We start from the raw sequence: 16,222 nt of genomic DNA on the forward strand, positions 1-16,222 counted from the left end.
GTTGTCTCTGGTAAGGTTCAATAAGCGAGATGAATGTGTGTTGCCTGATTGCCTGGTTTGATTCCACCCGAGAATGTTTTTGTCTGGTGTCTGCGTTTCCCTTTTCTGTCTAATTTCAGCAGCCGTGAAATCTTATAATCTGAACATCATCCCAATAAGAAGAAGATCCATGTTTCCAGTGCAGTGTATTATAATAAACAATATCTACCTGCAGCTGTTCACGAGCCAGCATTGTAATGAAATATAATCTGTCCTTGATTTGTGAATAAAACCTCTTTATCCTACATCAGAGAAATGCATCAAACCTAAATCCCGGCTTCTCAGCTCAAACAAACTCAACAGAAATCCCTGTTTACACACTTTACTTCGGTGTTATGTTTCTGCTGTTATAATCCACATGAGTAAGACTTTTGTTTTCATTTCCAGGGTTTCCAAGGTAAAACTGGTCCACCAGGTCCAGGAGGTGTTGTCGGACCGCAGGTAATGTGAATATTTATTTAGATTCTTCTCAGTAACTGCTACATTTGTAAGCTGACAGACTAAAAAATTTATCTTGAATCAAATGATTTATCAATTGATGATCTATTATTGAGTGTCTTATGATTTTATATCTCTACAGAGAAGATTTGATGTGTGGGTCATGTTTTGTTCGTGCCAGGTTGATGGGTAAATTACATGACCTTTTGTGATCACATTTCAGGGACCCACTGGAGAGACTGGTCCCGTTGGTGAGAGAGGCCACCCTGGACCCCCAGGTCCACCTGGAGAACAGGGTCTTCCCGGTTCAGCTGGAAAAGAGGGAGCAAAGGTAGGAAACGCTTAAAAAGGCAAACTTTTTTGCTGATAAATTGAATTGAATTCCTGTGTTGATGGAGGCCAGTGGTTAGATGTGTAACATTATCCTGTATCTGCAATAAATGCTCACACTTCTCTGTAGTGTTACATCATACAAGAAATGTCCTTTCGCTGCCCTTTTTAGATTTTGCTGTTGGCCTGTCTTCCACGGGCTAACACACATAAAACGAGATAACTCTGTGTTTCTTATGGGCTGTAATAAATTGGTGTTAGTTACACAGAAGTGAGGAAGCTGAATATTCAACTCATACAATTGCAATTATAATACATGATTTTGATTTTGCAGACTGAGCCTGCTGCGTTCATAAGCAGTTATGTTTCTTGAGGGCACGCAGAGCGCCATTTACTACTGGATTGCTTAAATAAAACTGGAAGAAATCTGTAGCAATATGTTCAGCTGGAAATGCCAGAGCACAGAGTCTCACCATCACTCACTGAGCTGCACCAGGCTCTGGCAAATGGCTGCACAAAATACAGTAGATGAGATTTGTGGAGCATCTGGCTACACCTTGGTTCTCGCTGCCCACCGATTGAGTGCCCATTAGGAGCAGACAGCAGCCATTTTGCAGAAGTATGGGTTGCTCCAAAGCAACCCTCTGACTCCCAGGAGCTCTCAGCATGCCTTGCTCCCCATCCCTTCCCTCAAACCCTCATTTTCTCCCCATCTTCCCCAAGCAGACAGTTTAATCAAGTCCATCGGCTAGCTCCAAACCCACCGCCACTCACAGACCCACTTCCCTCCCTGCTCTACATCAGTATGCCAGGGACACTTTGTGGAGGTCTTGGCAGCCGTGCCCAAATCCTCTTATACCTCTCAAGCCAACTCTTCTGTGCCTCCCTGTTTACAGATAAAGTCAGCTTGCCAATAGAAAAGAAAAGAGAAACAAGGCAAAAGTAACTTTTTCTGAAGTTAAATGTATTGCTTTTAGAAATGTGTGGTAGAAAATGAGAGCAGGGAAAAGTTCACCATTCTGAAAGTCATTAACACTATTTCTTTGTGAAGATAGAATGCAAAGGAACTTTTAGACTCCTTTGTTGACCCTCGTTGTTGATATTTTAGCAGTCAGGCAGCACTTCATTTTTAAATTTTGATTCCTTTTCTTTTTCAACCTTTTTCAACGACAACAACAAAATCTACACAAAATGCAGGCAGTGTAAAAAGCCCATCATCTCTCTGCTTTGTGTTGTGGGTAATTACACTGGTTTTGATTAGAGTTGAGGCTAATGTATTGACTGCATGGTGACGTTGCTAATGATAACACAGAAAACATACATGCTTCAAACTAATTGCAGCCAGTGGACCATTAAGATGGATGTCTGCAACAAAACAACTACACTTCATTTACTGGTGCCATGAAAAAAGCCAGTAGTCTATTTCTATTTCTTCTATCGTCTATGGTTAGACTTACATTTAATCTTGAAATGTGTTGTTGTTCAGACTTGAAGACAAGATTTAGCCTTAATGTGTTTTACCGATACCATGTCAAAACCTATTTATCATCTCAAGTAATAATGTCACATTAAATTCAGGATGTGGATGAATCAGTTTTGAATAACAAAAGCAAGCCAAAAAACAGTACATTTCCTCTGTCTGAATTTTGAATTTTTCTTTTAATACAACGTCATATTGCAATAACTGACTCAAAGCAAATGAAAGTCAGTCACACTGGTGTGTACTTACATTATGCGCCATACTAGCATCTGTTCCTCTAAACAGGAACATCATTTATGAAAATGTAACTAGTGATTTGGACCATTAAAGCCTCAGGAAAATGGTTACAAATCAAATGAGAAATAGGCAAATTTTCCCATAAACTTCACATTCAAGCAAACTTACTTTCGCCCCCTGGTGGCTATTCAGTGTATTGTTATTTCCTGATTGACTTCACATTGGAAACTGGAGGATTATTTTATGTTCAGTCTATAAGTGTACCCACACACCTGGGGAACAATTTTATTTTCATATTTTTATCATAGTTGTCTTGCATTTCCATTTTTAAGTTTTAAATACAGCTGATATTTTGCTTGGATGTGAATGCTTTCATGGAGGCAACAGAATAAGTTACACAACCAATCACTCTCCATGTGATTTGATGAATGCAATGGTTGTGTTTGTTGGGCCATTGCATCAAAACAATTGGAAAAACTGGAAAAACAACATAAATACTGTCACATTGCTCATACAGTACAGCCAATTTAGCTTAATTGTTGTTCATAGACTGGATGTGTTGTTTTTTGTTTGTTTTTCCAGACTTATTATATTAAAAATGCTATGATGAATAACTACCACATTATGAACTACACTAATGCAACGTGTGATTGTGTGCACAGGGAGATTTTGGACCACAGGGACCCAGTGGTAAAGACGGGCCCCCTGGTCTTCGAGGCTTCCCTGGAGAGAGAGGTCTACCTGGTGCCCTGGTAAGAGCGCGTCTCCACCTGCACCTCTTTATTATGTGCTTTACATGTGTTTGCTAATAGAAATGGATAGAACACAGCTACATTACGAATGCTGTAGTAACTATCTCGAGCCATTCACTTCATTAGAGAGACCAGCTTTTGAATTCACTCGTTAAACTCACTCTGGTACAGGAGAAATCCAAAGTGACATCTTTCAAATGAATGGGGCGTGCCTGTGCATCGCTCCACCACAGCCCACACTACTCTTTCAACCGCAGTGATGCATCATGCATTGAAGTACGCAGTTATGTAGTTAAAAAATCTTACCCTGGTGCTGGTACACAAGGACTCAGATTGATTTTCATATTTTTAGCGCTATTATTTTTGGGGCACGCTAAGCTATTTGTTTCCCTCTTTATTATTCACTTAATGAATTATTAAGTGCGACATTTTGCCAATTAAAGTGTAGCGTTTGCACTGTTGTGATGTGCATCTTTAAAGTCAGGCAGGCCGGCAGCACCACTGATTGTTTCCTGCCATTGTAATTTACTCCGGCACAAAGCCCCGACCAGCAGAGACTCATTACCCATACTGTCATGTGCCACAAGGGAGCCATACACAAACACACATACACACGTGCACATTCTTTGGCATGTGTAGAACAACATAACCGCCGTATAAATCCACATATACACCGTCATATGTGCTTTCTACTTATGCAGCCATATATGTACATGTAATAAACACCTTTCATGCTCGTGTGTGAAGTTAATGTGTTGCAGATATACCATGAGATGCTGAATTACATCCAATTGAAATTAGATTTTGATGATTCATACTGATTCATACTCCATTAGGATTCAAATGTCCAAGCAATGCCTTTCCATGGGTAGAGCTTACATGTGGATAAACCAGTAAACAAAGACATAGATTGGTGGTGATAATGGGGCTGTAGAAATAACAAGCTTAACGCAGATACATAATGTTTGTAAAGTGCAATTATATATATAAAAAATCCTCATGTTTCTTTGTAAATTTTTCCCTCAGGGTCCAGCAGGTCTGAAGGGAGGAGAAGGTCCGCAAGGTCCATCTGGTCCCGTTGTAAGTACACTGTTACCTGAGATTAAACTACCCTCGGGAAATTTTCCCGTAAAACGCTTTCTTTCCTCAACGTATTGGATTTTATTAAATGACATTTTCAGTGTGATATACGCTATTGATTATTGTAGATGTTTGTACAGTGTATTTCATGCTTTACTGATGTCTGCATGTGCCAAGCACCTGAGGGAGCTTTAAAAAATACTTTTTAAAATTACTAAAATTTCCCCAAAGGATACGTTTTGGTCTGTAATCAGGAAAAGGAGAAAAACATGCTTAGTTGCACAGTCATCTTTATATTTGCAGGGAGGCTTGTATTTTTTTTTAAGCAGCACAACAAATGGAAAGTTGCTATTATTTATTTGATTCAAGCTTTATTCCCTGAGACAAGGCCGGTTTAGACGTTTGCTCTCTGTCAGATGGACAGTGTTGCTAATTCATGAATTTATACTCACTGGCATATTCATAAGGTCTCCAGTTTAAATCCCACTGCAGCATCTTAACTGCAGCCCAACAACAAAAGCAGAGTCTAGCAGGAATCCGATCTGATGAAGCTGCTGATGAGAAGCTGCTGAAAATAATGATACAGACATGAGTAGATTAAGTGTGTTGATCCATAAGAACATTAATGTTATTTCAACATTCAACATGTGTGAAACTTATTAACTCATGACGCATTAAGGTCACGTATTCTGTGATCAATTTATACATTTTTATTCATCACATCACAATTTTTAATCTCGTCTCACTGCACTTGGCAACTCTGAAGCGATTGAAGCTGGGTATCAACACTGTTCGCTGCACAAAACAAATCCTCACAGCCAGGAGAGCGTCCATATGGCGAGTCACAGTGTCTAGTCATACCAGGCGTAGCTCCAAAACTTCTCTCATCTGTCCTGAAGTTCACATCCTGGCACTTAAGATTTGTCACTGAGAGGTTGTTGGTGCTGTTGCCGATGTCGAATGGTGATTCATTCTTACCAGCGTAAAAAAAAAAAAAAACATTACTGCTAATATCCAATGTCTAAAATTAGTGATGTCAAATGGTGAGACTTAAGATGACCCAACTGTGGGTTTTCAGAATAAAATGCTCTAACGTTGACATTTGATGACTAAAGACAGATATTTTATTGTCTATAATACCATTTAATGCAACAATTAGTAAATGTGCAGTAGGCTACTAATTCTCAGAGTTAGCCCCAAGCAGCACACTTTTTGACACTTTTTATGGCTTAATGTCTTTGCCCACAGAGCCAATCTTCATTGTTTGCTTGATAAGCTTCCATTTTAATCTGTGAAAGGCATGTTTTTGGTTTGCCAAGACAGATTTATGGATAATAAAGTCAATTAATTTCTGCGACTATATCCCCTTAAATATTAAACTGGACCTTAAAGACAGAGTGCCTATCATACTATTTTACATTACAAATTAACAAGCAGATTTAAACACTTGTGTTTTGGTTTTGTATTAATAGTTTGCTGGTAAGATTGTTTCATCCTGGGAAAGTGAGCACAGTGAGTGAGAACATGTAATTTTTAATGCATTTAGCTGAAGTTTCTGTTTCTGTTACCTGATACACATTAGGAGCCTATTTAATGTCGAGATGCATTTGCAGCAGGTAAAGTGAGCTGCTCAGACAGAAAGCAAGACATCAGTTCCCCGACAGCAGATAATGCTGTCTGCTTTCAAAGAGCAGCATTGCTTTATTAGACCTCAAAAGCCACCTGTTTGTCTACTGTCTGTGGCTCTTGCTGCTTTCTAATTATTTCTTCTGGTAGTGGTTTGTCTGTGTTGATCCATTAGTGACATAACCAAGCAGGGCCTGGTTTTGTAGAGGTCTAATGGTTCTTATTCTCCAAACAGGGTTGTATTTATCTACATCTTTTTAAAAACTGTGAAATCCAGCATGTCACCACCATAAACAAACCTTTCCCTTTTATGAATGTTCCTTGATGTGTGTCTTTCTCTTCCTCACATAGGGTTCTCCTGGTGAGAGAGGTCAAGCTGGTCCAGGTGGGCCCATTGGTTTGAGTGGTAGACCTGGTCCTCAGGGTCCTCCAGGACCTGCTGGTGAAAAAGGAGCACCTGTAAGTATTTTTTTATTCGTCCCTACACAGCTTTTATTTTTATTTTCCTTTCTTTGGACTTCACCTTTTTGATTTCAAAATATAACTTACAGTTGATGTTGTTGTTTGTCTAGGGTGAGAAAGGGCCTCAAGGTCCAGCTGGTCGTGATGGTGTCCAGGGTCCTGTTGGTCTGCCTGGGCCTCCCGGACCACAGGGTCCACCTGGAGAGGATGGAGACAAGGTCAGTCAACCATGTTCAAAACAAAAAGGAAAAATTAAAAGGAAAATTAGAAAATTAAAAGGAAAGAATCATCTCTGAGATTGTGAGAATTAGAGAAAGTCCGGTTTCCGTGTGGATAAGGCCAAACAAAGAAGTGCTGTTTTAATTTAAATATACACATTTTAAAATATAAAGAAACATAAAATGCTGTCATTTGTCCCACTTGTGTATTCATGAAGGTGACATCTTGAAACAGCTTCTTATGTCAGAAAAAAGTTTGTTTTACCACCACCCAATTCTGTCAGACCAGTTACAAGTCTATCTTAATTCCCAAACTTTAATGTGTTTTTGAACCACTTTGCCACTCAGTCTTTGTCTTCATCTCCTCATTCAGACCATCTGTATGGAAATATGTCTCTCTTTCCCTAACTGTTTCATATCCATTTTTTGAGAAGAGAGAAGAGTAAAATAATGTTGCTCGTTACATCTCCTGCCACCTTAATCCTTCAGGTTTCTGTCAGGCATTTTTGTCAGACAGGTTGAGCTACCAAACGTTTGCTATACATGTATTATACAATGAAAAAGCTGTTGTTGGTGATGTGAAATGGTTGAATGTACGTGTTTCTCTTTCCCAGGGAGAGGTTGGAGAGCCTGGTCAGAAAGGAAGCAAAGCTGACAAGGGAGAACAGGTGCGTTATGGGCAGCATTGTGTATTTGGAACTTGATTGCACTCACATTCACCGCCTTTGCAGTAGTAATTACAGTGTTGATGTTGCATAATTCACATTCTACCTTTTTTTTCCTGTTTTGCTTACATATCACAAAGGAAAACACAAATGCTCCTATACCTGTTGTGGTAGCAACTTTGTCTTTGTTTGTTTTTTAGGGTCCTCCTGGCCCAGCTGGTCTCCAAGGTCCCATTGGTGCCCCAGGTCCTGCTGTAAGTACTGAACAAGTGCTCTGTCTTCCTGTATTGAAGCAGACAGAAAGACAATGAACAGCATCATGCAAGAGGGATGTATTTATGTATTTATTTTTACTTAAATTTCACTTAGTATTCTATGAGTCACAGGATTTTTTTATGTAGGATATCTTGGTTTATATCACCAAGCATTACAAACTAAATGAAAATATCAGTGGCCATGACAGTGTTTTTTCCCTTATGAGTTTGTGGAAAGAAAAAAATGAACAGGTGGAACAGCCACTTGCTTTCAGAGATAAGATAACATACTTATGCTTTTCCTCAGGGAGCTGATGGAGAGCCTGGTCCCAGAGGTCAGCAAGGAATGTTTGGACAGAAGGGAGATGAAGGTTCCAGAGGTTTCCCTGGTCCTCCTGGTCCCATCGGTCTGCAGGTTCGTGCTGCTCACATACATACAGATATACACATGTTATACAGTATAAGCAGTCTACATTTTTTATGATTATAAATGTTGAGTGTTCTTATGAAAGCCATCGTTTATATATTTGTAAAGCTACTACTGAAGTGTTGGCTTTGTAAATAATCTCAAAAGTGTTCAGGTCATATATTGCCTATTATCTAAAGACATTAAGTCCATGTTAAGAACATGCATGACAGCACTGTGTATAAGTGCGAAAACGCTAAATGACGAGCAACTACCCTACGTGTTCATCGTCACTTCACAGGTAATTCTCTAACATGACAGTGTTAGTTAGTGGGGTTAGATCATTTATTTTTCATTAACATGACTAAAGACAAATTGGTTTAACCGAAATATAGCCCACGCCGCGTAACCAAATCTGCCACCATCATATTCTCAACTTGGTTTCTGAGTACATTTCTCAGACAGACAGCTCCCGCTGTTCTCCTCTTATTCTGTCACTGGTCTGGGTGATAGCATGTTTTCTTCTGTGGTCCTGTAGCAGACACTTGAGATGAGCGACTCATCACTGAGATATAAACTATACCCACTCTGTATGAGCCTGCGGTCTTGCCTTCATAAATATAGTAATAAAAGAGACATTTTCTGTGTAGCCACATGTAGCTGGTGAGATTGACTCTAGGGGAAGATAACACACAGCAGTAAGAGGAATTCTGATTATCATCTGTTTTTTTTGTTATTTGTTATTGTTGAGTAGTAGGTAACCTGACTCATAGTTGTATTTTCAGAAGACATAAGAGAGCTGCTACTTACTCTACGCAATATGAAACAAACACTTATTGGTAGAAAATGTAGCGCTGAAAAATATAGTGGTATTTAATACATCAAATGTAAAAGAAATACAATCATGCAATATTTAACTAATTTTCTAGCCTTTTTGCTGTAATTGCTATTTTATTGATCATATTTTACTGTTACATGTACTCAGTTTTACAGTATACCCACTCGCCTTGTGATGAAATCTCACACCATGTTATAGTGCAATAAAACACTATGCAGTTGCCTATGCAGTATACGGATCAACCATAACACTGAAACCAGTTTTAATGTTGGGTAATATTTCTCTCAGAGCAAAATTGTTTCTGGTAATTTCTACATACATTTCCAATCTCATTTCATATGTAGAATAGTTTGCACCTGGTGGATACGTTTGCTGTGGCATGTGCATGTATTTATATGCTGTAAATGTACAGCCACAACCTTTGAACAGATAACTCGTGTTATGTTATGGCTGATTGGGTAGTCGTACACACCGCTTTAATAGAAAGTGAGATGTGTACTGCTTGGTGACCTGGACTGGGCCTGCAGTGATTACATCTCTCACCTCAGTTCACAAGCATCATCCTTCCTTCATCACATCCCAAGTCAAGGCTAGGTTTCATCAATACATAGTAGTGGTGTCACAGACAAAACACACGTCATGTGCATGGGCAAACACACACAAACACACACACACACACACACACACACACACACACACACACACACACATACACATTCCATCAGTTTTTTTTTTTACTTTGACATGTTTTGACCACTTCCTGTGGTCTTCCTTTAGAAGGGTCACATGATGTTACATGTGACGTGTCTTGCTTCATGTTTGATTAAGTGGTCCAAACATGTCAACCTTATTTTTCTGTCTGACTGATATTACCAAGAAGACAGTATGAACCTTTTTGGACTGAGTGATGTGTGCTGTGACTCAACCTATAATATAGGTTTGAAAGGCACGGATACAAACAAACACATACCTGCAACAAATGACATTTTGTTGAACAGTAACTATAATCTGATGAGGTCAGAACCTCTGTTTGTTAGTAATCATCTGTTCATTAGTGATCAGCCTCTTTAGCCAAACATGTTAAGAGTTTACTGTAGAACCTTAGATCGTGATGAAATTACACAGCGACCACAGCTCATCATTCCAAAGCTCCATCCTATCACTGCAGAGTTGTGTTCAATGGACTTTTAATTGGAAGTAATACACTTCCCATTGCTATTCCATTAATTGCTTGGACTGACCTGCTCTGATAGTCAGTTCCTCATCGAACACATTTACCGTGCTGCATAATTAGTAGCACAGCTAACGATCTCAGACTAGAGGTGACCTTTACACAGATGAGATTTCTCAGCACGGGAGGAATCAGCATGAACTAACACACACTTTTAGCATCTGCAGACACGGGCATTAGCACAAACATGTGCTTTAGAGTTAGTGTGATGCACGTACATTTTTTTTCCCCTCCTGGGTGTTTGAAGTTGGTGTTGAGGAATGAATTGATTCTGATCTCCTTCCTCACAACCTTACCACCTTACACTAATGACAAAGTGCCTCTGAATCAAAAACAGACACACACAGAGAGGGCAAAGCACGCTACGGCAATTTAATCACAGCAATTACCAGCAGAAATGTCAGGGATCAAACGCACGCATATGAGGCCTTGACCACTCTGCTTCTTTAACATGCATCAGTGAGCAGGATCTGTGCAACATCTGTACAAATCACTGACTGCAAAAAGGAGAGCAAACAGACAAGGTGTATGTGCTAAATGTTTGCAGAGAGTACAGAATAAAATCATCTCACCTTGCTTTGAGTATTTATTCAGAAGGTTAAACCCCCCAGTGTGCAACACTTAAATCACATATGACAGAAAGTCTAGCTAAATCATATATTTTCTTGTAGTATTTAACATATTTGCTATTAGCACTGAAATACAGTTTCTAAGCTGCTCTGCTTTGATACCCCTCTTGTTTTGTTCTGTTATTCATACACTCAAGAGTGACTATGATTATGAAGGTCTCTGCTTCTGCTAATACGCTGACTTGTTGACTTTGATCAGCGCAGGCTCAATGAATATTTTGGCTGAACAGATATTAGAACTGCACTGCAATTAAAACATAGATTCTGGCCCACAGATATACAATATTTAATGTTTCGGTACATCAGCACAATGTATTCCAGCAATCACATCCAATCTCCAATTAAATCTGAACCAGGAGCAGCTGCTGTGAATGCACTTAACAGCACAAACAAATTTAGTTCATTAAAAACACCATTGCTTATTCATGCTACGGCACCTCGTGCTTGTAACATGATTATATTCTTTTTCTGATAACAGTCTATTTGTTTTTCTTGTCCTCAGGGGCTTCCTGGACCCCCTGGTGAGAAGGGAGAGATGGGTGATGTTGGCCCCATGGTATGAGACACATCTGCTTCTTCAAAGTTCTCTAATAAAGATCAAATGCACGTTAACAACACTGTCTGTCTTTTCTGCAGGGTCCTCCTGGTCCCCCTGGTCCCAGAGGTCCTCAGGGTCCTAGCGGAGCTGATGTATGTATGACAAACTGATAATGTTTTTGCTGAAATGAACGTACTGTAACGTGATGGGTTATCCTGACCTGTCAAAAAGCTTGGGTACTCTACCAGATGATAACTTCTCTCTGTTCATGTCCTGCTGCAGGGTCCACAAGGTCCTCCTGGTGGTGTAGGACCCATGGGAGGTGTGGGTGAGAAGGTAAGCGTTAACTGCAACACATTTTACTCCTGGGAGTGTTCTTCCCACCTAGCATTAACTATGTAAAATATGTACAACAGCACACTTTTAGCATTTAAAGTGGTTACTGCGATCCCAATTGAGGGCTGTGGGCTGCCAGAATTTCCTAGAATCTAGAGAGAGAGAGTGTCTAATTTTGCTTTAGCTGTGGTTTAGATGTTTTTAAGAGGGGTACCGAGGCTTTTTAGGTAGGCTGCTACAAGCTACATTATTGGGTGGGTGGCAGTGGGTGGCACAACAGACCAACACCAAACATAAACACAGTTTACGGCAGTTGTTTTTTATGTATATACTCGTTGTTTTTATGTATATACTCGTTGTGCCATTGTTATTAATACAGCCAGTTTTCAATTTAAAACTCAATGTTTTCTCAGTCTCTGATGACACATCAAAGCCATTTAGTGTCTTGATCTAATGCATTAGTCGGTCTGTATTTCTGCTTGCCAACCTCTTCCAAATATCCCACCTACAGTCTTTTCATTTTATATGTCCAGGCTTTTTGTCTGAGTTAGTACATTGACACTATTAATGTCTGTTTTACTACACTTCCACCAAGATTTCTTTATTTTACTGCCATTTGGCAGACTGCTGCGCTATAAATATTTAATGCTGTTAAAATGACTGTGGAATATGAAACATGAAGAGCTCCCAACATTTTAAGAGGGTACTTGGAGTTACTGTAACTTTTAACAACCTTGTAATCAACTCCAGTTATAGACTTAGTTATGTCTTCTATAGGAGCACGTAAGAACAATTTTGTAGCATTTTAAAAAATGCCGTGCTTGTGTTTGAAAGCTGTTTGTGAGGGAGGGTGATGGTTTATCTGTCCAGACACTGACATTTGTCTGACCACAGGGTGAACAAGGTGAGGCTGGAAACCCAGGACCACCTGGAGAGCACGGAACTGGGGTAAGTCAGCTCTGGTTTTGTTTGTATGAACATTAATTTATTTATGACAGAAATGTTTTGTCCTTATGTAGCGTCTGAGCTCTCGCTTTAAACATTCTCAGAATGTGTGTCTGCTACAGCCAGGTGTGCAGCAGCAGAGTATCCTCATGTTGTTTAATGGACACTTTTATGCAAATAGAGAACAAAAAAACAACAACTGAAGGAGAAGGTGACACTGTGTGTTCATTACAATGGAAGTCATGGTTTCTCACATTAAGACTAGATCATTTCAGCTTGGCTCTTCTCCTTAGCACCCCATGTTCACATGGCCTGCCAAGTTGAGTGTCTTCCCAGACTCTAAAGAAATAATTAGCAAGACGGAGTGCCTGGTGCTTGTGTTTAGCGAACAATGATTGGTGCCACCATGAAGCAAGTTGGCATCAACACGTCAGACGCTCTCTTTGCTGAGCACAGCTTTAAGCTGTGATTTACCATGTTTGATAGATCCGACCAGGCTGGAGTAAAAGACTTCTAAACCTTTGTTTTGAAGTGATAGTTAAAAACCATTCATTTAAATGTATTTATTGATTGCCAGAGAGAAATATATGACCATTACATTTTTCTTCACGTTTTTTAAGGGATGTTTTTTTGTACTAAACACCCATCACTGAAGTCTCTATTAGTGCTGCTGACTCATTTATAATTACCAAGGTCGAACAGTAGATTGAAAGATGGCTGAGTAGCAGTGGAGTCTGATTACAGGCCTTTATAATGCCCCCTGCTTGTTTCCAATCAAACTGCTGGTGTCTTTGACATTTTCAAATCAGTGTGCAGCTGACTGAGTCTAAATGTATGGTGCTAATACACAAAATGTAGTCATTTTAAGTTAATTTGAATTGAAAACAATTGTTACAGTTATATTGTTTTTACATAGCTAAAAAAAAAAAAAGTTCTCAGTTACACTTGGGATGTCATGTCAACATTTCACACCATGAGCCATAGCCACGGATGTAATCCAACATGATATCTTATTTAATTATATTTTTTAGATTATTTGTAAACAACGTATGGCTTCTAAATTATGAAATGGGAGTCACAGTGTTTCATTTACAGCATCAGCTGTACAGTATCATGTACAGTTGGTCCAAACAATAAAATTAGAGAGATGGAGAGATTGCAGTCAGATATGTACTGCAGATAAATAGTGTTCAGTTTAATGTTGTTAGTGACATTAAGCAATGTGTTTATATTAGCTCTGTGAACGCACTGTATATGAACATATGAACAAGCTTATGAGGCTGAAAAACACCTGTAAGGTTTCACCATCCAGGGTTGTTCTTCTCTACACACCCTGAGAACTGACTGCATGTTAGTTGAGTGTGAGGATCTTTAAAAAAAAAAAGAGGCTGTACTCTAACTGATATATGCCCCTCTACGACTACAGGGACCCAAAGGGGAGAGAGGAGACAAAGGAGAAGCTGGTCCACCTGGAGCTGCTGGACCTGCTGGAGCCAAAGGCCCCCCTGGAGACGACGGTCCAAAGGGCAACCCTGTAAGTTTGCCAAATTTGCACTCAAATTCACACAAATTCTAACCTTCTTTAGAATAATTAGCTTCAAAAATGCACCTCTACACGCTGCAGACAGGCATTTTTATCCTGGAATATATTTGAGAACTAAAAAGCCTTTTTATTGCAGGAGATTATATTTTATGGCTGCATGGTAATGGAATTCAGTGAAGCCTTTTCCCATGGATTTGCAACATTGTTATTAAGTTCATGAAATTGCCTTCAGTGGGTGTAACCAGGTACACCAGGACTAAATCACTGTCTAAATTACTAACCATGCTTGAACTCAGGGAGATTATTTCTAAGCAGTGGCAGTCCAACTTCTCTTTCACTCATGCATCTCATTTCTTTCCAAAAAAGGGTCCTGTTGGTTTCCCAGGAGACCCTGGCCCTCCTGGAGAGGCAGGTGTTGCTGTGAGTATGAAATCTTTAAGCAATAATTATCTCACAAATGCCCTTATTTGAAATAACAGTTGAGATATTTTTCAGACATAATATAACCTACACATCTGTCTGTTGCAGGGCACTGATGGGGAATCAGGAGAGAAGGGAGAGGACGGTGAGAGCGGTCAGCCGGTGAGTCACAGTTATAACATATACTATCTATGGTTTTTTACGAGCACATAATGTGATCTAATTATCTTAAGAATCAGTTATGAGGTATCTGTATATGATATGCATATGAATATCTCCTGTTTATTTCTTAATGTAGTCATCCACCACGACTACAGTAAAAGTAATTATATTCAGTAAGTAAATAATTAACGCTGCAGTATTTTCTTAATTTATAATATTTACCTCATACTCATGGGTGTTGAGTAAATGGACTTTTACCACCTGCTTTGCAGATTCATTAAGTATGATTAGAAATAATAGCTGACCGTAATGTGCTGACCCCATGTAAAGTGCAACAAATCCCAACTCGGGCACCTTATGAAGATTAGAAACTGCTGTTGCAGAAACTAAAGGGAATCTAAATTAGGGAGTCCTATTAACATTTATGAATTTAAATGAGAAAAAAAAAATCATGTTTACTCCATACATTTGACACATTTGAATTTGTGAACTATGTATGCTTAGAATATATATTAAACTATGATTAGTTTTCTTTGACTCATGACTCTTTGATTGAAAATCACTGTTAATGTCCTTGTGTTGTTCACATTTACATGCAGCCTGTAAATCAGCTGGAGAACATTGCTCTGCTTAGTTCAGGGAATATTCACTAATGCAAATGATAAAAAGAAGTCTGTAATTGCTTGCAATTTGTTTTAAGAAAGTTGGATGACACGGTGTCTCAGAGAGCACAGTGTGGTATTTTTTCCAGGCAGTGCAGTGTACATTCCATCTTAAGTTTGGGCTCAACAGTTCTGGACTATCCATGGGCTGAATATGCCCTAAATATTAATACAGTCTCTGTGTTACTGTCCTTTTGCCAGACAAGAGGTTTAATGTACATGTCAGTACAAACTCATAATACATTGATTTTATAGCTCCTCTTATTTCTTGCTTGTTTTTAGGGACCTCCAGGTCCATCAGGAGAAGCTGGCCCACCTGGACCACCAGGCAAGAGAGTAAGTATTAAAGTTTTTGTCAGCCTACACATATCACTTGCACGCTGGCCCTTTAGCTACTGGACCAACATCTTGCATCAAAACAAGCTCCTCCTCAACCACTCAATCTTTGCAGTGAAGTAGATGAGATTTATTTTTTGTTAAAAACAGAGCAGGGAAAACAAAGTGTGAGATTTTGAAGGTTAAGTCTCAAAGCCTACTGGCAGATGAACGTCAGGATGGAAAAGTCATGAATCCTCTTCTATTTTTTTTTTGTTCTTAGCAAGAAATTGAAAAGACTTACTAAAAACGAGATGGAAAAATGAGCCATATGGTGCAAACTCATTTATGTCCTCAGTAGCGGGAAGAAAGCAAGTGAGATATAGCAAGTCTGACACAGTATCGATCCACGGCTGTCTGACTGACAGCTGGAGCAAAACAAAGGCATAACATGGACGTGATGAAGTTGTTAAGGGGTTATGAGAAGACAACAGCTGGCCTTTGGATTGAAACAAAACAATGATTCAAAAATAAAAGCTTGAACTCTTTGTCGATTATGATGATTAGGATTTTACTGATTCTGGTCCTACTGTGGGGGACCAGAATCTGTTTCATA

At 39.3% G+C, this 16,222-nt stretch overlaps 1 protein-coding gene across 7 annotated transcripts in view; it reads left to right on the top strand.

The window, feature by feature from the left end:
* col11a1a (collagen, type XI, alpha 1a) overlaps positions 1-16,222 on the top strand; it is a 70,388-nt gene that overhangs the window by 42,498 nt on the left and 11,668 nt on the right. For all 7 annotated transcript variants that reach the window (XM_058623004.1, XM_058622979.1, XM_058622987.1 and 4 more), the window contains 17 exons: positions 427-480; positions 701-808; positions 3,187-3,276; positions 4,303-4,356; positions 6,334-6,441; positions 6,555-6,662; positions 7,277-7,330; positions 7,528-7,581; positions 7,889-7,996; positions 11,188-11,241; positions 11,322-11,375; positions 11,506-11,559; positions 12,454-12,507; positions 13,931-14,038; positions 14,414-14,467; positions 14,576-14,629; positions 15,574-15,627. In XM_058623004.1, the coding sequence (XP_058478987.1) occupies positions 427-480; positions 701-808; positions 3,187-3,276; positions 4,303-4,356; positions 6,334-6,441; positions 6,555-6,662; positions 7,277-7,330; positions 7,528-7,581; positions 7,889-7,996; positions 11,188-11,241; positions 11,322-11,375; positions 11,506-11,559; positions 12,454-12,507; positions 13,931-14,038; positions 14,414-14,467; positions 14,576-14,629; positions 15,574-15,627 (1,224 nt within the window). The remainder of the gene's footprint in view (positions 1-426; positions 481-700; positions 809-3,186; positions 3,277-4,302; positions 4,357-6,333; positions 6,442-6,554; positions 6,663-7,276; positions 7,331-7,527; positions 7,582-7,888; positions 7,997-11,187; positions 11,242-11,321; positions 11,376-11,505; positions 11,560-12,453; positions 12,508-13,930; positions 14,039-14,413; positions 14,468-14,575; positions 14,630-15,573; positions 15,628-16,222) is intronic.

The sequence above is a fragment of the Solea solea genome, chromosome 1 (assembly GCF_958295425.1).
Source record: "Solea solea chromosome 1, fSolSol10.1, whole genome shotgun sequence".
Classification (NCBI taxonomy): Eukaryota; Metazoa; Chordata; class Actinopteri; order Pleuronectiformes; family Soleidae; genus Solea; species Solea solea.